This window comes from Cuculus canorus, chromosome 1 (assembly GCF_017976375.1).
Source record: "Cuculus canorus isolate bCucCan1 chromosome 1, bCucCan1.pri, whole genome shotgun sequence".
NCBI lineage: Eukaryota > Metazoa > Chordata > Aves > Cuculiformes > Cuculidae > Cuculus > Cuculus canorus.
The window spans coordinates 184,516,786-184,542,101 of NC_071401.1; the positions used below are offsets into that span (position 1 = coordinate 184,516,786).

At 38.2% G+C, this 25,316-nt stretch overlaps 1 protein-coding gene across 9 annotated transcripts in view; it reads right to left on the reverse strand.

Moving 5' to 3' along the window:
* Positions 1-25,316, reverse strand: part of CADPS2 (calcium dependent secretion activator 2) — a 316,209-nt gene that overhangs the window by 189,970 nt on the left and 100,923 nt on the right. For all 9 annotated transcript variants that reach the window (XR_008449684.1, XM_054065620.1, XM_054065610.1 and 6 more), the window contains exon 3: positions 16,451-16,783. Coding sequence is in view for 8 of the 9 variants with exons in the window: in XM_054065620.1 (XP_053921595.1) it covers positions 16,451-16,783 (333 nt within the window). In the remaining variant the exon portion in view is untranslated. The remainder of the gene's footprint in view (positions 1-16,450; positions 16,784-25,316) is intronic.

Consider the following 25,316-nt stretch of genomic DNA (forward strand, 5'->3'; position numbering starts at 1 on the left):
GAGTAAATAATGGGTAGAGAGGCAATCAAGCTTGCATAAACCAAGACGGATTATTTGTTTCAAAGCATAACAGCATATACAAATAAGGAAACTGAGACTAGCAAAATAACAGAACATCTAGTTTACAGAAGCCATTCCATTTCTATAAATGAGTGCTACAAGAATTTATTTTTTTTTAAGAAAAAGGAACTATCAATTGTGTTTTATTCTAAACGGCTGGCCTTACAAACTATTTTACATCTTTATTTTGCATCTCATAAAATTATGCTATTCTCCAAACAATAAAATACCTAATTATTCATATGTATAATTCCTGTTTCATCCTCTATATTTTAAATGAAAAAACCTTTCTATTTTCTCTCTGGATTATACAATCACCTTGTGTGCAACAGACATAAGAAACACCCTGAACAGTCCACACAGCCCAGAACTGTGGGTGTGGCAGTGACAGCAGAGGAGGTTAGGTAAAACGCTGTAGCCTGGCTGTTCTCGGAAGTGCATTACTCTAATGGTCACTGCAGAGCCTGAGGAAGTGAGAAGGATGTAGAGGGTCCATCCAGGCCTAGTCCTATTAGCATCAGTTTATGGACCTGTTCTTCAGGAACTTGTTCAAACCATTTTGAACCTCCTGTTTCTCTCTGCCCCCATCACTCCCCATGATAAAATGTTCTGGAAATTCTCCAAAAGTTAGAAAAGGAAGCATTGCATCCATTTTAAATCTCTACAAACTTCATTGAATGTCTCAGTTTCTAGCGTGGCAGTTAAACATTCATCTGGGCCACTGCTTTTCTAACTTCGTAAACCTCAATAATACTCCTTCTGTCAAGCTTCCCATCTCCAGACTGAAGAACTTAAGCCTGCTCAATCTCTCTTCAAAAGACAGCTGCTCCATGATTTTCAACGCTACCCGCTAGTACCCCTTGACTTTCCCTATATCCCTAAGATGGGGAGATCAATGCTGCACACAATACTCAGTGTATGGGCATAGAAGGTTAGACAGAGCAGGAAAACAAGGCCACTGTTGCACACAGAACTAATGATTTCATCACAGGAAACCCCAAGTGTCTTACTTGAGCTGTGACTGCCCATGCTCAGTTCAGCATCCTGTAGGTGTGCACGAGTTTATTTCTCCACTGATTTTTTACCTTACATTTAGCTACACTTAGCTTATCTGTCACGCTTTTGCCCATGCAGTTTTGTGAGGTCCTTCTGGACATCTTTGCAACTAAAGTAACATTACAGTACCTAAAATAGTTTAGTATAATCTGCAAACTTGGAGAATTCCCTTATGCTGCCTTCTCCAGGATATTAATGAAGATGTTGAATGAAGATGCAGCACTTCTCCTAATAGGCAGAAACCACACTGAAACTCTCTAGGAACCAATCAAAAGGAAAATAAAAGAATTCTTCCTTCTAGATCTCCTTCTAAATTATCAAGACCGGACCATAGAAACACTACTGCCAGGCCTTGAATATTTACTACAGAATTGGCCATTCAGGAAAAAGTGTCATGCGCTGATGACAGCAGCCCATTGGCTATTTAAGAACAACACTGTTTTTAAATCACCAAGTATTAACATTGAACTCCAGAAGCCATATTAGGATGACAAGAACGAGAATCACACTAGGATCAACATTAGTGGCTCAGTAGTGGACTATAAAAGAGAGAAAAAAAAAAGTTTAGCACAGCTCAAAAATGTCATTACAAGCAATGGAAATGCCTCTTGTTCTCTTGGTATTTGTGACAATTGCACAGATCAATAGCCAAAACGCAGGCCGCCCTTCATACTGGTCGAGACTATGCTATTTGACCACCTCTGCTGGACATGACAAAAACACAAGGAAAGCATGTTGTGTTGAGAGCGGAGGAAGGAGAATAATGTCAGGTTCTTACTACTTGCATATCTAATAACTTTAAAAATTGATAAGATAAATCAAGGACGTGGAAGCAAAGCATCACTCTTTTATTATCAGGAAAGGAAAAACTAAGATCAGTAATACGTCAAACTGTAAACACATTTTATCCATCTGTATCTTTGTTTTTCACATCCAGATATTGGAGCTCTGGGATGCTGCCAAGTCAGTTTCTACATACTCATCACAGCACTGCATCTTCCATAGTGTAAAAGTCAAACTATTCAGCTCTTCCTAACTATGCAAAATGCCTTCCACCTCAACTTTGCAACCACAAAATTATAAATATCCACACACAGAAGAGTTTAACTTTCATTTATTTTCCACTCAAATCTTTGACTTATTATTTGTATGGGTGTCCTTCCTACAGCTAAGCAGTGAAAAAAACATCATAGCTATGCATAGAACCTATTGTACCATCCAAATCAAGTATTTTTTAAGTTAGAAACCTAGGGTCCCTACGTAATCAACACAGAGACAGAAAAGCCTCCGGAGGGTTATTAAAAGTGCTTAAGCAGTTATCTGTAACGCCTACCATAAATACTGTGGAGGTCCCAACTGCACTGATGAGCAAGATGATCAAAGAAATGACTGTTCTTATTCTCCCTCTCGCCTTCCTCCAGATCCTGCTGAAATAGATATTGGCTGTCTCCTTCAATACAAGATGCTTTCAGGTTCTGGCTAGGGAATACCTTCCCACATCCACCCTAACCAGGAAGTGATGGGCTTTAAAAGAGCTATGACTCATGTCCTGATCCTCCTTAGAAAAACCCTTCAACCCTCTTCCTCTCCCACCACCTTCACAGAGATTACCATATTCAAGACAATCCAAAGATTAGCATGCAAACCTTGATGATATATGCATATTTATGTCCTATAATACTAAATGTGCTCACAGTGTTTTAGATTTTCTTAAAATTATCCCTGCTTTAGAAGGAAATCCCCTCTCCTTCTGCCCACCCTCCTCTCTTAAAAAAATATCATGCAGAATGTTTTCTTGCCTTACTAATCACTGATTAGATTTTCTTTGGAGTGTTGAAAACAAAGGGAATATACATAATTATGGCAATAAATGTTAATGAGCATTGAATTAATTAAGCAAAACCACCTTGAATTTCATGCCAATATTTTTCCCCAAAATAATTATATGTGGTTGACTTAACTAGATAGAAAACTTAAAATTCAGACTGACAACTGATTTATCACAGATTTGCAAAAAAACCGTATAAGATGGTTCTTTGAAAATGCACCATGAAAAACAACCCAGAGCAAAGCACTCAGTCACGTATAAATAGATCTTTCAAACAGGCAAGATATTTCTTTTTAGTTGAAAGTCTGCATTTGTATTTAATATACAATACCTGAGCATTTTAATAATAATTTTTTAAAAAACAGCTAATAATTTCTTCTCTTTAAGAAAATCACTGGAAATATATACTACTGAAGCTCTTTGTAAATAAGATGGAAAGAAGCCAGAAAATTAGAGAAATTGAATCCCATTTTCTCCTTTTCTGTTCAATTCCTTAGCATCAGCTGGAGAATGTTCTGTATTGCTACCTCTTGCCAGACGTCAGTGGTATTAGTGATTTGGATATACCTATCCGTAAAAATAAAAATCCCAAACATCCCTTCCTTAATAAGGAAAATGAAAAAATACTGCTTAAGATCATGTAGCTAGTAAGTCCTTAACTCATCCAGCATTTAAGAAACTTCCTCCAGGCTTTTGCTGATCTGCAAGGAAGGTTCTGGTTGATGATACTCTCTAGGTTCCATTGCTCGGCTAGCTGGCTTTTACTCAACCTGGAATCCATCCTTCACACCACCAAACCCCCATGCCATGCTTTTCAGCAGGACTGCAACTCAGCCAGTTGGTTCTTAGCCCCTAATCAAGCGCAAGTGCTCTACCCAAGGTGCAAAACTTTCTGCTTCTCCTTGATGAACTTCATGAGGTTTCTGTTAGATTAATGCTCAGGATGATGCTTAACCATTCAGCATAGCAGCTGCATCACTCTCCCATTCAGTTTTTAGTACTGTCCACAAATTTTGTCTCATCATCCAAGCTTTCAATAAAAATACTGAACAATACTAAACTATTGACTACCGCATTCCCAGCTACAAACTAAAGCTTTTAAACCACTGCCTACCATCCTTTCAGTACAGTGATCTAGCCAATTTTCAAGCATTCTAATAGAAAACTTGCCCAGAACATTTCTCCTCCACTTACAAGAGTGAATGGAGTGGACAATAATGTCAAAAGCCCTGCTGAAATCTAGGTACATTACCATCCACTGCTCTCCTTATTCACATAGTTGGTCATTTCATGAAAGAAAGCAGTCAGGTTGGTCAGGCATGATTTGCTCTTGGTATCCATGTAAATTAACAATGATTACTTTTATGAATGTGAATACAGATTGTGAGAAGTTGAGGTCCACAGTCTTTCCAGGGACTAAGGCAATGCCCATAATTTTCAAACTTTCTGTACAACAGGATGGTTTGCTCCCAAGTTCATAATTTGTTTTCTTAAGATATCAGCCAAATCCTGAGCTCTCCTTTTCTCCACATGGCAGCTTCTCAAGGGTCTCTGCATAGCAAATCTTTAATCCGGGAGGGAGTTCACATCTTACCTTCTTAGACTTCCTCCAATTCCTGAACTATCAGCTGGTGATTTCTGCGGCCCAGCTTGCACCTGTGGTCACATTCACCCCCAACTCTTCCCTGTTTGTCAGGGAAATAGAGTCAAATAGAGTAGTAATCCCAATTATTCCTTTTGCATTTATGTTCAGAAATTACCAGCAACGCTATCTAGAAACTTCCTTGACTGCTTGCACAATATCATATTACCCTCCTAGCAATCTGGTGGCAGGTGTCCCATTCACCACAAGGACCAAGGCCTGGCATTGGGAGACTTCTGTTGTTTGTAGATAGCCTCATCCCCCTGTTCAGGTGGTCAGTAACTGACCTGCACCACATTTCCCTCTAATATTGACCCACTTTCTTGCCCAAATAGCATAGACGCTATTGTATAGGCAACAGTATAGACACATTTATATAGACTCTCCTTTCTGAGAGGGAACATTATTGGCTCCCTTACAGCCTTCTACCATACATATCTTCTCCACATGGATTGCTTTCTAATTTAACCCTGAGATTAGCTCATCTTCTAACAAACCTAGTTTTGAATCTTCTATGTTAGATTAGCAATTGGATGTGTCACCCTGGTCCATCTTTGCTCTCAGAGTCTTGCAGTCACCTTTGATCTCCTCAAGGTCACCTCACTGGTGCTCACACAGACTAGCAGCAAGGGGCAGCAGCTGAAGCCTAGATGGACCTCAGCAATCTGCAACATCACTGACCCAAGCTAGAAGCAAGTAAAAGCGTATGGCCAGCTGATGGGTGCTTTTTTCATGGACAGGGTAGAGTCATCAAACAATAACACTTGATCTTTGCTCTCAAACCCATGACCCGAGGTGTTCAACATGCATTCTTCCCACAACAGGACTCACTTCTCCTCCTCTGCTGCCAGGACCCTAAACCAGTTCTCTAGATGAAAAATTGCAGAGAGACCAGGAGCTATTGTCCTGTTGCTATAAGTTACAAGCTTCCAGCTTCCACCCCTCTGGAAACATCAGAACAGAAGAGAACTACTAACGTTAAACAGGTGGAAAACACCAGTTACAGGAAGTTTGCTATACATCTGTAAAACATAAGAATTGCACCAATATGGTAAAATTGGAATACTGTTCAGACAAGTTTCTGTAAGGAGGGATAGGTATTTCAGGCAAGATCCTGCTGCCTCCAGCCTCCCAAGAAAAGACACAGTATGGAGATAAGGCTGTGCCAGATTGATTGGAGCATGACTTTAAAGTGCTTCTAGGAATAAAACAAAGCTACTTCAGAAACTGCTTACCTTTGGAGGCTCTCTCAGGCATGGCTCAGTATTATATTTCCTTACTTGTGGGCAGTCCTAGTGCTCCCACTTTAGAAAAGTTTGGGACTACATCACCAGTTAGGAAAACAGTTTATTCAGAGATGACAGAGAGACTGACTCTTCCCTTACTCCATTTGCAAAGGAATACTGCTTTCATAGTGCCAGAGTGCTCACCATAGAACTGCTCCTTTCAACAGTAGCAAGAACTCAACATTTCTACTGAATAAGTAGCCTCAATTTTACTGCATATTTTTCCTGTTTATGGCTAAAATACCTGGAATTCAATTTGTTCATCTATTACCTCAAGAAACTGAGAGGAGAGTCCCACTGAGAACACAGAATAAAGACGAATCTTATTTTTACTGTCCTTGTACTCTTCCCCTTCAAAGTAGGTTGTGAGCTTTAAGACCGAGGATTGCAATTATTTTTTTTCTTCTCTCTACTCATGCTACTGACCAGAAAGGGTTAATTCAGTTGGCCTGAGAATTTTTCATGCCTGTAGCAGAAAACTAAAATGAAGACAATCTACCTACCTATAGAAGACCTATATTAGAGAGAAACAGGCACTTTCTTGTAAACATGTCTTAAGTTTGAAATGATGAACATCTAATCACAAAGCAGACAGCCTCAGCACTGACACCAGACTGAATCTGGATGATACGAGTCTTGCAATATAAAACAGAGGAATAAATTACAGGTCAGGGAGCATCTCCCTGCATGACGGCTGTTCTGTTGAGAATCAATCCTCTTTTAAGGTGAGAGGGTGTCTGAGATCGAAAGCCTGGAAGGACAGCAGACTAAATTAGATCAGGACAGCCTTAGCAGAGGAAACAGCTAGAGAGGTAACCTGAGAGTTCTCTCATTTTTAGGATGACCACAAAAGCACCTTCCTGGAAGATAAAAAAATAGACACAAATTATAGCTTATTCAAAGAGACTTGCAGATCTCTCAGACATTTTTCTCACATGAATACTCTTGTATAGGACAATCAATCCTTTTTTATGGCCATATTTTGATATTTCTATTTAAAATACGAATCTACCACATAGATATCTGGCTCATTACCAAATTTACTTGCATCTTTCTCCTTGGAGTGACTGGGATGCAGGAACCCAGATGAACTTTGTCCAGGCAGCCAGTTGCAAAGAAACTTCCTCTCAAGAAGAAAAAGCTAAGACGATTCTCCCTTAAAAAGTTCAAAAGTGAGGGAATAAAGCAGCTAAGCTTCAGAACAAAACATTAAGTACCAGTGACAGAGAGAAAAGCAGAAACAGGCTCATTCTTTTCCTGTGGCTTTTTCAGCTGCTTCTGCTGACTGTTGAAGACACCTCCCAGGATGAGAAGCCCTGCAGAGCAGCAAATCTAAATAATCAAATGATCCTTGGGATGGACTGTTCTAAGCAAAACCATTTTACTTTGAACTGATAAAGAGGAAATACAGAACACTACCATGTCTTAAGCGTGGTAGTGTTACATAAGAAATTCAAGAGGTAAGAAATTCATGCTAAGGGTCAACTTATTCAGCTTGCTCATATTCATTCAAATGCACTTACAAGGTAGGAATCAGGCACATTAATAAACTTAATCACAGAATCACAGAATCACAGAATCACAGAATCACAGAATCACACAAGGTTGGAAAGGACCCATTGGATCATCGAGTCCAACCGTTCCTAACACTCCCTAAACCATGTCCCTAAGTACTTCATCCACCCGTTCCTTAAACACCTCCAGGGAAGGCAACTCGACCACCTCCCTGGGCAGCCTGTTCCAGTACCCAATGACTCTTACTGTGAAGAATTTTTTTCTGATATCCAACCTGAACCTCCCCTGACGGAGCTTCAGGCCATTCCCTCTAGTCCTGTCCCCTGTCACTTGGGAGAAGAGGCCAGCTCCCTCCTCTCCACAACCTCCTTTCAGGTAGTTGTAGAGAGTAATAAGGTCTCCCCTCAGCCTCCTCTTCTCAAGGCTAAACAACCCCAGCTCTCTCAGCCGCTCCTCATAAGACTTGTTCTCCAGCCCCCTCACCAGCTTTGTTGCTCTTCTCTGGACACGCTCCAGAGCCTCAACATCCTTCTTGTGGTGAGGGGCCCAGAACTGAACACAGTATTCGAGGTGCGGTCTCACCAGTGCCGAGTACAGAGGGAGAATAACCTCCCTGGACCTGCTGGTGACCCCATTTCTGATACAAGCCAAGATGCCATTGGCCTTCTTGGCCACCTGGGCACACTGCTGGCTCATGTTCAGTCGGCTGTCAACCAGCACCCCCAGGTCCTTCTCTTCTGTGCAGCTCTCCAGCCATTCTTCCCCCAGTCTGTAGCGCTGCATAGGGTTGTTGTGCCCCAAGTGCAGGACCCGGCATTTGGTCTTGTTAAACCTCATCCCATTGGTCTCGGCCCAGCAGTCCAGCCTGTTCAGATCCCTTTGCAGAGCCTCCCTACCCTCCAGCAGGTCGACACTTCCTCCCAGCTTAGTGTCATCTGCAAACTTGCTGAGGGTGCACTCAATGCCTTCATCCAGGTCATTGATAAAGACCTTTAACAGAGCTGGACCCAGTACTGAGCCCTGAGGAACTCCACTTGTGACTGGCCTCCAGCTGGAGTTAACTCCATTGACCACCACTCTCTGGGCCCGGCCATCCAACCAGTTTTCAACCCAGGAGAGTGTGCGCCTGTCCAGGCCAGAGGCTGACAGTTTCTGAAGCAGAATGCTGTGAGAAACTGTGTCAAAGGCTTTACTGAAGTCCAAGAAGACTACATCCACAGCCTTTCCCCCATCCAGTAGTTGAGTGATTTTGTCATAGAAGGTGATCAGGTTAGTTTGGCAAGATCTGCCTTTTGTAAACCCATGTTGACTGGGCCTGATCACCCAGTTCTCTTGCGTGTGCTTCATGATAGCACTCAAGATTACCTGTTCCATGACTTTCCCTGGCACTGAGGTGAGACTGACAGGCATCAGTCTAGAAATGTGGCTGTAAAAATGATTTATTTACCAGAAGACACAGAATGTCTTCTTAAGGAAAAAAAATTAAAAAATTAAGACCACAGCCTTTGGGACAAAAAATTTACTTTTCTTGTTTAATAGCAAGTTAGGGGAACTTTATCCTCAGTTGGTAATATTAAGTACGATGAGCCAAATGCACTGCTGGTGTTAATAAAAGTGCAAGTTAAATGCTGAATATATTGGGCTTTGAGTACTGATGCAGCTTAAGTCCTTCATATGTAGAACTCCAGAGAATGTCAAAACAGCATTAATTACTTCATGAAAGCACTAAAAGAATATTCTGGAGGAAGAAAAACCTAGAAAGGTAAAACCCAGAATTTTAAAAGGATCTACTTTAACAAACCCAAAACCAACCTCCTCATTTTTTGTATGCTACAATGGCCATTCTGCTGCTGTTTTCCTGCACTCATTGAATGCCAAAGACTGTCTCAGAAAAAAAAATCAGCTGGCAAGAAAGATCTGGAGACGAAATCCCAACACTGACAATTTCAGTCCTCACAGGAGGAATAAGACAAGGCAGGAGAGATGAGGAATTCTCAGCTTCTCTCTGCTGATTTTCAGTGAAGCTTGGCTTCTCTCTCATGTCAAGAAAGGTGATACACAGGAGAACAGCCCTAGAAGGATGCTAACTTAGAAAACACATATAAATCCACCAGTCTAACTGTGCTGGTACTCTCCCATACTACTGGAGACCATACATGTCCAACTCCATGCAGGTGAAGAACAAAGCACAAGAAGAACAGAAACCACATATGCATAGAGGGAGCTCTATGCTAGAAAAATCCACAAGTAAATGTTGTCTTAGAAGTAGTTAAAAGTGAAAAACTGTCTCTTAATGTTTTTTCTTAGCATTTGTACTGAATAAGAAAATATTTGAATATTTTTGTCATTTTCATATGTCCCACTCAAGTTTTTGTTTTAAATGTAGATGTCAAAGCCATTTTTTTTAATCCAGTAGCTGAATATAAGGAGGATACTGCAATACCTCAAGTACTGAAAATGTATTACTGTTGCAAACACACCATGTCTCTCCAGTATTTTCTCAGTGTTCAACTACAAACAAAAATATTTCAAAGTACTTCTCCATTATGTAACTTTCAAGGCTTTTAAATGTTCAGAGTCACAATTAAACATGCTAAAAAAGTAGCTTGCTTCTCTGAGGATGCTTTAATATTCTTTCCATCATTCTTCTATCATTAGAGTAAATGAGAACAAATTAATACCCTTTGGGGCAATTAGAGACTTTTTTCCAAAGTAAACTTTGCTATTACAGAAAAAACCCTAGTTTAAAGGAACTCGTTTTTCTTTTTAACTGTCATCAGTGTGTGTTAAGAGAACTGAATCACTTGGGGTTCCAAGACTTCCTTTTTGATCAGAACTCTCATTATTAATCTGAAACTCCAAGATGGCCTAACATGCTTTGTTCAGCTTAGCTCTGAATTTCTCAGTCCCATTACAGAAGTAATCTTAGGTGGAATATTTGACGTTGCAGAACTATTTTCCAAAGCACTGAAACTTCTGCCTTGAGCAAAACCTTTCCAGAGCTCTTGAATGGAGGTAAAAGACAAATGAAGTAGCTCAGCAAGAAGACAAAAATCATAACTGCTGAAATAACTTCATATTCAACTCCTATGTGCATGTAATCAAGAGTGACATCTCATGAAGAAAACACATCTAAAATCCTGTAGGAACTGACAATTTATTTCTCCACTGAAATATTTGGTTTGAATTTATTTTGCTCTTAGTGAAGAACAGACAGTGAAAGATCTTTTTTTTTCCTTGAACAACTGGAAAAAAACAATCTGAAAGCAGATTTTTTTTTTTCTGATGAGGAGGGCATGGAAGAATACATGTTCTTGTATTTACAGGTACTAGAAACCAAAAGACTTGACGTGTGAACAGCTTCAAGTGTGAACATTTGAACATTTCTGTTATCAAATGCATGAAACACATTTCAGGTTGACACATATATATGACAATTTTAAAGCACGGACCTGTTCTGTAAGGAAGCACATTGTTATTGCATCATGACTGTGTGCAGAAACCTTCCAGACTCACATTTACCATACAGAAATGTGGTCAACGCTTGATTCTATAACCTCCCACAAAATTATTGCTTTTCCATGTCTAAGAGGTCTCCCATACCACTGCAGTTCTTTCTGCCCACTGAGGGCCAGGACAGCTTCTTTCCATGCTCCTATCCTGCCTACCATCTACTCTGCAATTGCTGCAAAACTGCCTTTTACCTCGAGAGCAAATAAATCCTGCCCCATGCCAGGGTCTGCCCACGCTCGCTACCCCACAGTCACCTCATACCAGATAAAGCCTGAAGGTGACAGATCTCCTGTATTAAAGCAGGTCATCGGCACGAGGGGTTGTGGTGAGTTTATGTGGTTTATTTTTTTAAAACAGGGAAGTCGGAATATCTTGGGCTGGGTAAAGGCACATTCTCAGGCCAGAAGGATGTTTAACACATCAGTGGATGTCTTATCTAACACCTGATAACCTCAAAAACACTGAATTTGACCTTGCCCACATTTTGCAGAGGTTGTTTTGTTGTATCAAGTATAATTTATCATGAAATAAGTAATGATAGTTATTGGTTACCATCAGAAAGACACTGGCTTTGCTGAAGCGCTGGTCACTTAAATCTCACAAAGCCAGTATCTTTTTTGTTGACTAAAAAGATTCAGATATAGAACACATACTGGGATGCAATATGTATAATATAAAGACCCAAACATCTTTCTCCCTGTGCCTTGTCTCAACTTAAAAAATTAATGAATCTGTTTAAGTTTTAGTCTGTGTATAAAAGGAATCTTAACACTTCTTTAATTGCTTCAGGAAGATCATCAACACGATGCTGAAACTTTCAATATAATGATATCATCATTCTTTATGCTTGATGAACTTCCATTTGTCCCTATAACTTATAAAGGGTATGAAAGTTCCTAAGAAAAATATTCAGAAATATGGGAAATTCTGTGATCCATGACATAACTGCACTACTTTTCATGATTTTACTGAGCAAAAGATCAGAACTACAAACATTCGAAAGTCATGCATGCCTTGCTGCAAATTTGCCCTTAATTTGACTAATTTCCAAAACTACATAATTAAATGGACTTCGGTGAAGTGCTAGGTAGAAGTCCAATTGTATTAGGCACCATGAGCACACTTCAGTTCAGGAAAAATTCTTTACAGAAAGTATTCTCATAATTAAAAATATAAAGATTTATTACAGAACATAGAACGTACTCCGTAATTTTCAAAAGTAAGACACTTAGACATACATCTTGAAAAAGATAAATATAATAAAGGACATGGACTAGACTTAATACAAGGCTTTTAAACAAAAACTTATGTCTTGCAGCAAAGTACCATCTAAAGCTATTTCCAGAAGAATTATTTTGTGGTTGATTCCAAAAAAGTTGATAGTAGAAAACTTAGCAAATAGTAATTCTTAAGAACTGTTATATTATTCTCAAAATTATTTCTCACCTGTCAGAAAAGAGAATGTGAATTACAAGAATTCTTTCCTTATGAAAGTTGGTGTTATTGTCTCCTCCCTCCACTCAAGACAAAGGTATTGGATCTGCTAGAAAAGCCAACCTTTTAAAGGTACTTTCAAAATAAAATAAACCCTGTGAGAAGTGACAATTTACCTGATACAGAAATTCTTGTACTGGTGAGTGTTGTAATAATAGTGCATGACCACATATCAGTTTCAGTTTGACTTTCAGTTTGACTTTCTGCATCAAAGTTATCCTCTACATGGATGAATAATTAAAAAAGAAAGAAAAAGAGAGTATATCATGTTTGATCTCTATAAATCAAAGAAACCACTACAATTCCCTGTGGCCAGGCATCTCAGAAGCAAGTTAAGGAGCTCACTAAGTCCCAGGTAACTGGCAATCACAAAGAGGTACAAGTGGTTGGCAGCAATTGCTGGCCTTGTTCCAAGTTGTAAAGTTGAAAGAAAGATCATAGAAGTAGTCTTCAACATCGTAATGTGAATGCTCTGTTAATGTTCACTACCTCAGGACAAGCTTAGGTATTTAGCATATGTTAAAAGTTTGTGACAGAAAGATGTTCTTCATAAAAAACCACATAAAATTGTCATAGTTATGTGGACAGTGTTTGAAAATGTCAGCGAACTGGTCTATTACTATTCACTTTATTTTTTATTATGTTCTTGTGCTGACTGAACAAATGTTGTTTCTCACTGTTAGCACACAAAGCACCGAGACTGGCAACCTGTGTGGACCTGCAGCAACTTACATCCTAGCAGAATTTACTGATGAGCTGCTGCAAAATACTCAAGGCATTAAGAAGGGAAGGGAACACTCCGTTTAGAACAGGCTGGGGAGCAAAAGCTGCTGAAAACCAACAAATTGCTTCTAAATGCTGAGAAAGTCACAAGGAGGAGGTTGACAGACAATACCTCCTACTGTTACAAATAGTATCCTTGTCTGCTTAGAAGCCCTGTAGGTGCAGGATAATCTACTCTTATCATAGACATTGTAAGACATTTTTCTGGTTCCAATTTCCGAAAGGCTGGAAGGAACAAAATAAGGGGCAAAAGGAGGTAGCAGGGAGAGAGAAAAAGACAGTTTTCTGCACAAATTATAACTGTACAGATTTGGTATTAAGGGCAGCTGTATGTCAGAGCTGCAAAATATACAGAATTTCATAATCTGATTCTCTGCTAGAAGCACAGGCTAGAAGCCAACTCATTAAATCCTCTATCAAAAATACAATTTTAACATCTGTTTGGACTTTCACTTATCTCACTGCTCCCAGAAACTATTGATTATCGTTATCTGCAAGTCTCTAGTATTCTAAACAGCAGCTGCAAAGGGAAATGAAAGTGAGCGTTTTCATACAGAGACAGATAGAAGCTTCTAGGGCAGAATGAAAACTGCTTGTGCTAACTGAAATCCGAGTCTAACTTCATCTCATCTTCTATAAATGCACTGTCAAGAGAAAGGAATAAGATACAGCCTAAACTAAAGTATTTATTAAAACTATAATGAGAAATAAGGGATTTTGCCAAAGGAGAAAAGGCATTACATTATCAGAGACTGGTTGCTGTCTGCAATACACTTCCGGGGAAGGCTATGATTGTTGTCTTTTCCTTTGCAACAGACTTCTCTGCATGCTTTTGGTGTATCACGTGCTTGACTGGACCATGGGAACAGTATATAAAATGTATGGATTGTAACAAGTCTGTTGGAGCACATAATGAAAGTTTCTGTTTTGGCAAAGTAATCTTATTGTTGCCTTGGAAAACTAAAACTGTCAGAAAGCTACAACCCCAAGGAAGAAAAGTATAGGCTTGCAGCCTTTACCTATCCATTCTTCCTGGCTTGAGATAAGTAGGTGCTCCTATACCTGCTCCCAAAGAGGTAAGTATCCCTTTCTTCCCGTCCTTCAATATTTATATGAATCTGGGGTAAACAATGTGTACTTTGGAGACCTGCACAAGAGATTTTACACCCTTCAGTGCTCAAAAACAGGAAGAGCAAAAGAAGAGTCTTCTTTCAAGACCACTGAGTCATCTTTGCACACATCAGGATGATCAATCAGTCTTTCTCCCTTCCTACCTACTACAAGATTCTTTTCTCTTTAATTTGCAAGTCAAAAAACAGAAAAGAAAAATCATCCCATGCTCAAAATTCTACTACAGCAGAAGACAAAAACAAGTCACTGCCATGTTTCAGTCTCTCCTTAGGTTATGGACCAAGAATGAACAGAAAACTGCTGATATTTGTCAGTTTTGTTCCATGAACATTCCTATAATTAAGAACCAAAATGAAAAAAAGCCTTCAAGAATACAGATACTAGAACCTAGTGGACTGTATAATCAGATTCGCTTCTAGACTAAGGCAACAATTATTTTGCTTGCTTAATTGTTCAAAGCTCTACAGTCATGTTTGTTTTGTGTTCCTCTAGCCCAATGCAGAGTAACAGCAGATTTTGACCATTCACAGTGACATACAGTAAGATTTAGCAATCAACGGACACCACAGGAAGGATGAATCTATTTAGAGTTTCTACTATAAGTAACAGGTTATCTGTTTTTGGAAAAATTGAGTTACTTTTTCATGTTTTCAGGTATTGGAACGGGTTGCCCAGAGAGTTTGTTTAGCCCATCTCCATTCTTGGAAGTTTTAAGACCTCTATAGTTAAAGCTCTCAGTTAACCTGGTCTGTCCTCACAGCTGACCCTGCTTTAAGCTGAAGGTTGTACTGAACAACCTCCTGATGTATTTGCCAAACTGGATTATCCTATGTCTCTATGTTCTATTACATAAAAAAACCCAATTTAAGCAGGATCATGCCCCAAGATTTCAGTGCTTCTTTATCTTATTACCAACCTGCGTATCCCAAAAGTTAGTTTCATAATGCATATGCATATGAATTAAGAAGCAAAAGCAAAAAGATGGCGCAAACAGGAAAAAAAAAGAGGAATATTTTCTTTTTCCATTCAAAACACTTGCTTATTTAGAAGTCTCTTTCCACCTTGGTAAAGACACCTCACAGTGAAAACAGAGGCCCTCATAATTTGATTCAGAATAAAATATACTTTCTCATTATGAAAGCTGGATTTATGGCCCTTAGAAGCATTAAACACCACAGATGTTTCAATCATAAGACAGTTGCATGATCTCATGCCACGTGACTCCATAAACGAAGTAGGCAATAACGTCTAAGATTTCTCATTTGCTCCTGTATGAAGATGGCCCATAACTACAAGCCAGCCTTTAGCAAAACATAAAAAGCATAGCTTAGCTGTAGTCTAGTGTACTATGGAAGTGTACTATTTAATAGAAAGTGTAGAAAGCTGTGCTGGTGGGTTGGGAGACTTTCAAAAATACCTTGTTTTTTTCAGCTTTTCCCTCTCTATGTAATTGCTAATTTATAGTTGCATCACTATGAAGACTGGCCAGATAAAATATTTTTATGTGCCACCTACACTGCTGATTAGCAATAGATTATACATGTAAATCTGAATACAATTGCTGAATAGACTGTCTTTGCGTCAGTAATTTATGGGGAACATCACTTTTGTCCAACCAAACAATAAAGTTAAAATGAGAAAACTAGTTTTGTAGATGGGGTTTAAAATGAAGCACACTGAGTTTGAACATAGCAAACTTCCAGACTGTGTATGGCCAAGAGCATCCTGAATTCAATCACATGTCACCTAACTATTTACGGCAGCAAATTTTTTGTTTGAAAGATGCACACACATACACACAAATATATGTACTAACACACATACATAATTTATATAACAGCATGCAGGTATATAGACCCTAGAACATTCCAGAAAACCACCCAAATCACCGAAGCTGTAGCACTGTAAAAGGTGTCAAGAAATCCCTGTAGCATAAATACCATATATGCTGGCATACCCTTTTTCCAGCTGCTCTCCAGGGACCAAATGATTCAAAGATTCCTTCCTGACGAGTCTCATCTCCTCAGACTGTGGAGATGTACTTAAAACTGAAGGCTTCTGCACACAGGGGGAAAACACTTGACCTGTTTGTGGGGAGGAGATATTTTGAACACAACAGAACCAAATTACACCAATACTTACTTGACAGGCATTATAAATCAACTGGTGTTCCAGTTTTTTGATCCCTAGAATCTGTTGAAACATTTCATAAAGCTGTTCCTTGCTCAGAATCAGCTCTGATACAGCACTTAAGGCCATTCTATTTGGCTGTTTGCAAAAGTCCTCTTCTCCTCTGTATATGGCATCGTATTTGGCTAGCCAAGAACTTAACACTGTCTCTTTGCTTAATCCATCTATTTCCGGCAAACTTCGGACCCTCTTTTCTATGTTTTTCTTAAAAACATCTCTAAAGTCATTTGCAGAACATCCTCCACTGTGGACCATTCTGGCAACCCGGTCACTCTTGAGAAACACCTTTTAAAACAAAAGAAGAGGAAAAAGAAAAGAGAAAAAGTTAGGCATGGACGCAAACACAAAACAATCCCATATGAAGGGATTACAAGCTAGTATTTTGCTTCTATGTAAGACGGCTTTATAAGGAAGAGTTACGCTGGCCAAGTTTGCTATATTTTTCAAAAAGAAACAAGTGATCTTGTTGAAAAAATAAGCTCTGCATTGAACAAGTATTTAAACTAAGTAGCTTTAAAAGTACTTATGCATAAATTTACAACAGCTAAGCTAGACTGAAGTTTGGACTAACAGCAGCTAATTTAAAACTTACCTACAAGACTTAACCTTTCCTCCATTGAAACTACAGAAGTCTGAAGTTACTTGCAAGCAACCCATGAATAAGCTACACTGTTTCAAAACTCAGGAGTATGAGTTAAAATATGATCTTTAAGCCAGCCAAGAATCTCATGGAAGATGAGATAGAAATCCAGGAAAAAAACCCAGCAGTACTAGAGAAATATTACAATCAATGTTAACAATAGAGAGAAGAATCAAAGTTACAGAATTGGTTCTACTACTGTAGATACATGACTGGAGACAAAATACGGAATTCTCTATGTATAAAACTCAAACAAAAAACAACCCAACTCCCCTTCCCAAGTAAACATACTCTAAGCTATGACAAGGCAAATTATAACAAACCAGTCAATCAGTGTCAGCATTCAGTAAGAGTGTTAGAGGATGGTTGCATTCATTTCTTCTAACATAGGCTTTGACAAAGCTCATCTTTCCAGCCACTGTGTATGGCCAGCTCATTTCTAGCAGCAAGTCTCATGCTTGTGTAATTGTTCCTCTGCAAAATGCAACCAATAAAACGATGACCACTGCAGCACGATCAGCCAATCAGTCATGTAAACAACTGATGTGTGCCTTGGACAAGGGATAAACTGCACCATGATGCTGAATGGATAACTAAGGGAGAAAACCTGGCTTCCTCCAGCAGAGCGAGATGGGTCAAGGCCCTCCATCATGCAAGGTTTGGCTGTGGGGAGACTGCTTGGGTGCCACACTAACACCCCAAGCACAGATGAAATGCAAAGAACAGATGTGATAGTCTAAAGACATTTCCTATTTATCACCTCTCCGACTGTGTGCACTCTTTAGTCAGATGCTATGAAATGGAAGATGAGTTAACTATGCATTTTCAGATAGTCATTTAAGTCACCAAGAGCTATGAAAATTCAATAAATGGAGACAACAGCACAGCGGAGCACTGACTCCATGTTCTATCATATGTTGGAAGACCATGCATCTAACAACTAACCCAAAATATTACTGTGCTGCATTTGGAAACTACAAACAGAGCAATAGGGGAGAGCTAAGACTTGAGCAGAGAGGAGTACACAGGTGGAAACAGATCAGAAAAAAAATATTCAAAAAGTTTCAGTGTTGTTGATGTATGCTTTGCTGTAGCATATTTTAAAATGCTGATAGTTACAAAATACATCTTTCAACAGATATCCTAATTGATTTTGTACAGAAGGCTGCAGATTAAGTCTAAAAGTACTTGCCCAAACAGGTTATTAAAAAAATCATCACCAATTTCTGCTAATCACATTTTATGCTCTAACTGTACATGGTGAATTTCCTTTTTTGGAAACACCACTATCTAAAGTTAAATTCTTATTCATAAAGGGACCTGACATGGTTACTGTCAAATAACATTGATATTCATTTCCTCAAAATGCTACACAATTATTGAATCTTATTTCAAAACAAATAATAATCGGAAATTCTACTCAGCAATAAAACTTATCAACACAAACAGGTATGAGGATATTAAGCCTTTGCTTGTTTTAACAGCCTGCAATTACAGTTAATTCATTCCTCCTTTGCTTCACAGGAAAGTAAAGAGAGAAAAAAATTAAAAAAACATTACTTTAAACTAACTCCAGCTACTTTGTATTCCTCATAAAGGGCAATAAATTTTCCATCATGTTAGTTTGCATACCGAATGAGAGATGCAGAAGAATGAAATGGAGCATATTTATAGGGTCTTCCCCCTCAAAAACTCATGTTTGTCCAAGATTACATAAACCTATCTATTGCCAATATAACTAGATCAGTCTAATACTCAAAAATCTGCAGAATACACACTGTAAGATCATCAGAATATGATTACCTTTCATTACCTCTTTTCAATCATATATTCAAAACCATCAATCCAGAATGCAATGTCTGAAAACCTGCTAGCAGTTCCCTTGACTTATGAACTAGACTAATTCAAAATTTATTTCTGATTTTGAAGCTGATTTTCTAGGAGACTGCAGGGAAAAATCTATTCAATTTTTTCAATACTTATCCATGGAAGGACAGTACTATTATAACTTTTTGCTCATAACATTGATAAGATGATGGCATGTTCATATTGGGCAAAACAACAGGTATGAGCAAACACAAAATACAATTTGCATGTATCTTTGACTTTAAAATGTTCCCTTCTAGAGTGTTTCAGGTCACAAACAGTATTTTTATTAAATATTCAAAAATTACTTCAAGATAATTCTTTCATAAATTATATGTTGGATATTAAAGGAAATTACTCAAAATATAAATCAAAGGTGTGACTAGCAGACTATAAAATGTACATAACTGCATCTGAAAAGGAATCCTGAAGCTCTTATCCTACCGCTAGTTGTTGAGCAGCAATTTACCAAAATTTTTCCTGAAGGAAAAAAATGCAACATCATATTTCAAATTAACTACTTGTATTTGAGATAATTAAAATATAACAATAAAATTTGAACAGAAAGACTCCATTCTTATGACTTTGTTTTCAAGAGAAAACCATAAGAGAATGGAAATTCAGTTCAGAATGTACCATATATGCCTCAAATTTGACACAGCAAGATCCATTAAAAAGCTATTAAATGTCTCGTTATTCCTGTTCCTGTAAGACATATGGTACACTTCGTGTTAAATGGAAAATCCTTTGCTTCAGCTATATTTCTTGAGAATTATCTCCTCAATTTCAAGGCTCTTCTGAGCTGTCTATGCTTTTTTTTTAATTATAAATATAAATTTATGGGAATTGCTGCTATACAGAGAATTGTATGCCCTCAGTTTCATGCTGCTGTAGTTATTGTTTCAGAAATCCCATCTGGCTGAGTATCCATGGGTCTAGAGTCTAAACTAGGACAGCAAATTGGGATGCATACATGCTTTACAACACTATTGGCAATTTCTTGGAAGCTTTCATTTTTCTACAGGGATTTGGCAGATCAGCCATGATCATTTTGACATCCTTCTATTTAGAAATAATTTGACAAGTATCAAAGTTTTAATGAAGTACTTCCTATTTCTACCAACATTTATGGCACTTGAGTGAAATCCTGTGTGACGCTCTTTGTTAGTCAGCATTTGAACTTTCAGTATCATTACTAGTTCCCTGAATCCAAGGCAACATCAACTCTTCACGTTACCAACTGCTAACAAACTATCAAACACCAAAAAGAAATGCTCTAACACATACAGTGCACTGAGGAAAAAACATGAAGTTTAAAGACAAATTTTAATGGGCCTAATATATCCATTTCAGGGAACTTTTCAATTCACATTATTTAGAGCCCTTCTAAACATCCTTGTATTGCGCTATAACTACAGCTTTTGATGGAAAAAGTTCTCATTTCATAACCACTCAAAGATGATCATCTAAGAAATAATAATAAAAAAATCCTCCATTTCTCATTTCCTTATAACTGCAGTAACAATTATCATTTGCATCTATCTACTGAAGTATGGTTTAAATTAACTTTTTCAAATCATTATACAACTTCACCTGTTGTAAATGGCAGTGAAAAAGCTTAATTCAAAATTGTCTTTAGTACTAGACAGTTACATTAAAGGCATATTTCTGTTTAAAGATGTAAAATCATCATTTAGTAGTGCCTACAGCTTGAGAAAATATTGGAAATATTAAACAAAGAACTGCTTTTACATCTTCCAGCACATACTCCTTGAATAGTATTTCTATTTCAGCTATGACTCATTGCTTCTTATGTTTTGAGTACAAGTTTTGTGCAGTAACATAGGATTTTGTTTAAGCAAAACTTTTTTTTCCTCTTTTAACATTCAAAAGGGCAGAATATACTGAGAATATACATACTGAGAAGGGCAGAAGGACCACAAGAATGATATCTCAGTCTCAGTCCATGAACTCCTAGTAGCGCAACTCTACTGACATTCTCCTCTTTATTAAGCAAAGCAGCATGAGGAATGTCATTTTCCATAAAAGCGGCTACAGATTTTTCTTCATTTTTAACAGTCATTGCTGTTCCTCTAGCTTTGAGAAGATCACATTTACACTCTAGACATGTCCTTTGTCTTAACAGCCAGGGCTCAGAGTGTCTCTCATGGTAAAGACGCTGCAATTCAAAATGCACACCATGTCTCTGGGACAGTAAATGTCTAGATATACTTAGATACTATCTAAACCAGCTCCCTTATCACCTTTCTTTACAATACATAGTTCAAGCTGCCTAATAGCTTTTTTCACTTCAGTTAAATTCTGGCATTACTGGATCCAAGCTCTTCATATCCTGCATGTACCAGCACAGTAACAGGTGGAACAAAACACTACAGACGTGACCTACGAAGAGGGCTTCTAAGTGTTGGTTCACCCAGGAGTTTTAGTAGCTTCCTACTTCTATTGTTATGATTACCTTTATGCCATTTTGAATTAAGTATAAAACATCCTTGCCTTCCAGACTATCAACCACGGCTGTAACACTGATGCAGACCATAGGAAATGCTTCATTACTTACACTTGGACATTTATCAGTGATTGCACCAATTAATGCTGCACACTTTATTTCACTCGTGAAGGAACGCTATCTCCTCCTAATTAGGACTACACAGGTCTCTGTTTCTGTTGGCCTTCTGAAGCTTGCTAAGGAGTTGCAAGCGTTGCAGTGCAGCCATTCGGGCAGCACCACCAATCTACACACATTCCTTAATGGTGAAGTTCTTCTGAAGACTCCACTTTGCGCTAACTCCCACACAGTCCTCTTCTCAGCACAGAACAAAATGCTTAGGTGAGAAAGTCCCAACACATGGGCTTGTTATCAAAGCAGATAAGGCACCATCCAGACTGCAAAGAATATCCGCTGCGAGGATTTAGCCTCTCTTCCTCAAACCTTAGTCATATCCTGTTCACGAAGAAATACATTTTAAAGGCATTTTTCCCAGCTGGAGCTGGAGCATCACAGAGGCTCAGTCTGCTTGGAATTGTGGTGCTTAACCATATTACTGCCACCAACAATGGCACTACTGCTCCTTAGCTGGTGGGCTCCTCCTTGGGCAAGTGGGATACACTTACCATTCCTGTGTTTTGTGGTGCTGCCCATGTTACTTTCCTGTGCTCAGTGCAGAGGAATAAGACACAAAAGATTTTGGTGAAGGTGGGGACAGACCCACTGTTTTTCAAGATAACATCTGCTCCAATTTCATCTGCTTGTCATTGTTACCTATTATACAATACTTTAATCCTGCATTGATTGAATATCAATGCCTCCACGTAAACTTTTAAAGTTTAGTTTAAACTCTCTCTCAGGAAATAAAAAAAAAGAGCAAACTTCACTGTAAGACATATAAGGGAAGTTCAGCCTCTGACAACATCACACATTCCACCTTTCACGTGTTCACAGAGCTTTCAAACATATTCCACACATAAATTATAATTGCACTGGTATACGAGGGGCAAACATTGTCTCTCCTACACCGACTCACAAACACTAATGAACCAGCTAGTTAGTTACCTAGTTCTCCAATATATGTATTCATACCACAGTACTGCAACTCATGTTTGGGGCATTCTTAAAACACACTAGGGTTCCAATGAACTTTTTCCTATAACTAAGAAAAAAGGTTGTCAGATAATTACAGATATTTCTCTTTGGAGATTGTTTTCAGAAGAAGCTTATCAACCAGACACAGATACACCAGTACAGAGGTGAGCATTTTGTCTTCAAGAAATCATTCTTGTATTAAAGGGCATTTTTTTTTTTTTTTTTTACTTTAAGCTTGCTTGAAACAAAACTAGAACTATATTAATCTTAATGACAACTTTGTCATATTGTAAATTGTCAATTAAAATAATAAATGAACAGCAGTACCTCTTTGATGAGGACTGAACAAGGGCAAAAAGGACTTTCATTGAAGTCCAAGGAGCACTCAAGTTTGTGAATGCTTTTCAGGCTTCTGATGTGCTTTTCTGATGTGTTGTCCTCTGAAGCTTCTGATATGTTTCTTACTGTTACCAGAACTCTTAAGTTTATGACACTCAGAATAAAGTTTTAAAAATGGCCAGTATGAAAGAAATTGAAATATATTTCTTACTTAAAAATTTGATGTGACATACATCATTGTGCTGTGCTAGAAGCGTTACTTGATGCAAAACAAAGCATAGGTCATTTACAGGGTGATAGTAAATAGCACCTTTGCTGCTCCTCAAAGTCTCTCATACAAAAAAGCTCATTAGGAACTCTCATTGCAGTCAACAACTCTTATTCACCTCTTCTTAAAATCCTTCCTGTTCCAGAGGAATACAAATATTCCCCTTTTTAGTCATTAGCTTGAACAATGTTCTCCAGCGTGCACACAGCGTTCAGTAGTCCTGTATTCTGAAACCACACAATACATCACATCGAGAATCATTTCAGATGATGTTCTTGCTGTACTTACAGGAGTCTGGGAGGAAATAAAAAACCACTCAGAACATTATGAAGTTGATGCTTAGATTAGGTTTAGTCTGATCAACTAATCCAGACTACAAAAACAAGATCATTTTGAGTAAAAAATAAATAGTTTATGCAGTAGTTTTGTACATCTAATAGTACATATTAATTATTTTTATGCCAGTTGAATAAAATTACTGCATTAGCATTTAAAACAGCATTTATATTCTATGAAGAGACTAATAGTTACCAATGCATTTTAAAAACTATTTTTAATAACTGTTGGCTGCTAACCATAAGTGGAAATTAAGCTACTTACGGAGACTTGCTCATTATTTTGAATTCAGAAGTATTTTTATGGTTTTTAGGATAACCCCCCCCCAAAATTAAAAGATTGGCTTGTGGATCTTCTTCCTCCCTCGTTTCCTTTCATCTTCTAGAAATATCCTCTAGGAACTATTTTGACTTTTTTTCCCAAAGAAATTATCAGAGTTAAAGGGTCATTTTTTCTTTATCTGTGTAAGTCTTCAGAACACAGACTTTACCTTCAGGTAAAAGCAAAGATACTCAAATTTTGAGAGATCACGCTGATAAAATTCCCGTTTCTCTATTTCAGTATATCCGTCATGATTTTGTTAATGATAGGTTTCTTCTCCTAAAAGTAGATCACACTGTACAATTTCCCCTAATGAAATGATGAAATAAAAAAAAATCTTATATTTTGGTTAACAGCAAGGTTTTTTTGTCTGCTTTTAAAATGTCTTTAAAACATGACATTACATCCTGGTGGAAAAGGAAATAAAATTTAAAGTAATAAACAATCATTGTCTGAAGAGGCATCTTCATTTAAGACTTTTCCTCTTTTTTGTTTTTAATATCATATTCACTACTCTTATGGAGTATAGTAAGCTGTGATTTCTTCTTATCAAGAGTAAAGTTCAGAAACCATCACAAGTTGAAATCTCTAGAAGGCTTACTTTGTTTTCTTCAACTCTTTTGGGCAATATCATCGCTGCACATTCAATGCTTCCCAGACCTCAGCAAAAAGCTAAATGTTGAAAACCCACCAAATCCCCAAATCTTGTAAATTAAAATGTGTGCTACATCTTTAGGTTTACATGCTTTAAGCGTACCACACAACCCTGTGCGCTGGGATTTGTTTCTTTGCCTCCTTTTTCAAACTGGCACAAGCAATTGCCCAATGTCTTCCCAGATTTCTGTTGCTAGCGGCTACACATTTCACAGACTCACGTACTGCAATGTTCATGCCTTGGGCACAAAACCAAACAGAGATATAGTGACAATCACCATTAAAAAATCCACAAAACTATTTCACTCAGAAGCAGTGTTTTCTCCTTGATTCATTTATTAAAGTATCCAGACGCCCTTGTGGAACAAGCATATTTGTCCTCCTTTCAAGGCTGACAGCAACAACAATAGTTTCTGCACCCTGGTGAGATATAGCAAGCTATGTACTGTTGACTATGTGAGCATTGTGAGCATGTGGGTTACTTCAGCAATAGCTCTGCTTGCTACAGTAACTGCAATCGTCCCTTTAAAATCACAATCTCCCTTTCCACCAAGCTGCAGAGTTCATTAGCTGTCTCAACCATGTGAAGGGACTTCGTGCAATGTGGTACTGACCCTCAGGTGGTACCGGCACTCCAGAATCACAGAATCACAGAATCACAGAATCACAAGGTTGGAAAGGACCCATTGGATCATCGAGTCCAACCGTTCCTAACACTCCCTAAACCATGTCCCTAAGTACTTCATCCACCCGTTCCTTAAACACCTCCAGGGAAGGCGACTCGACCACCTCC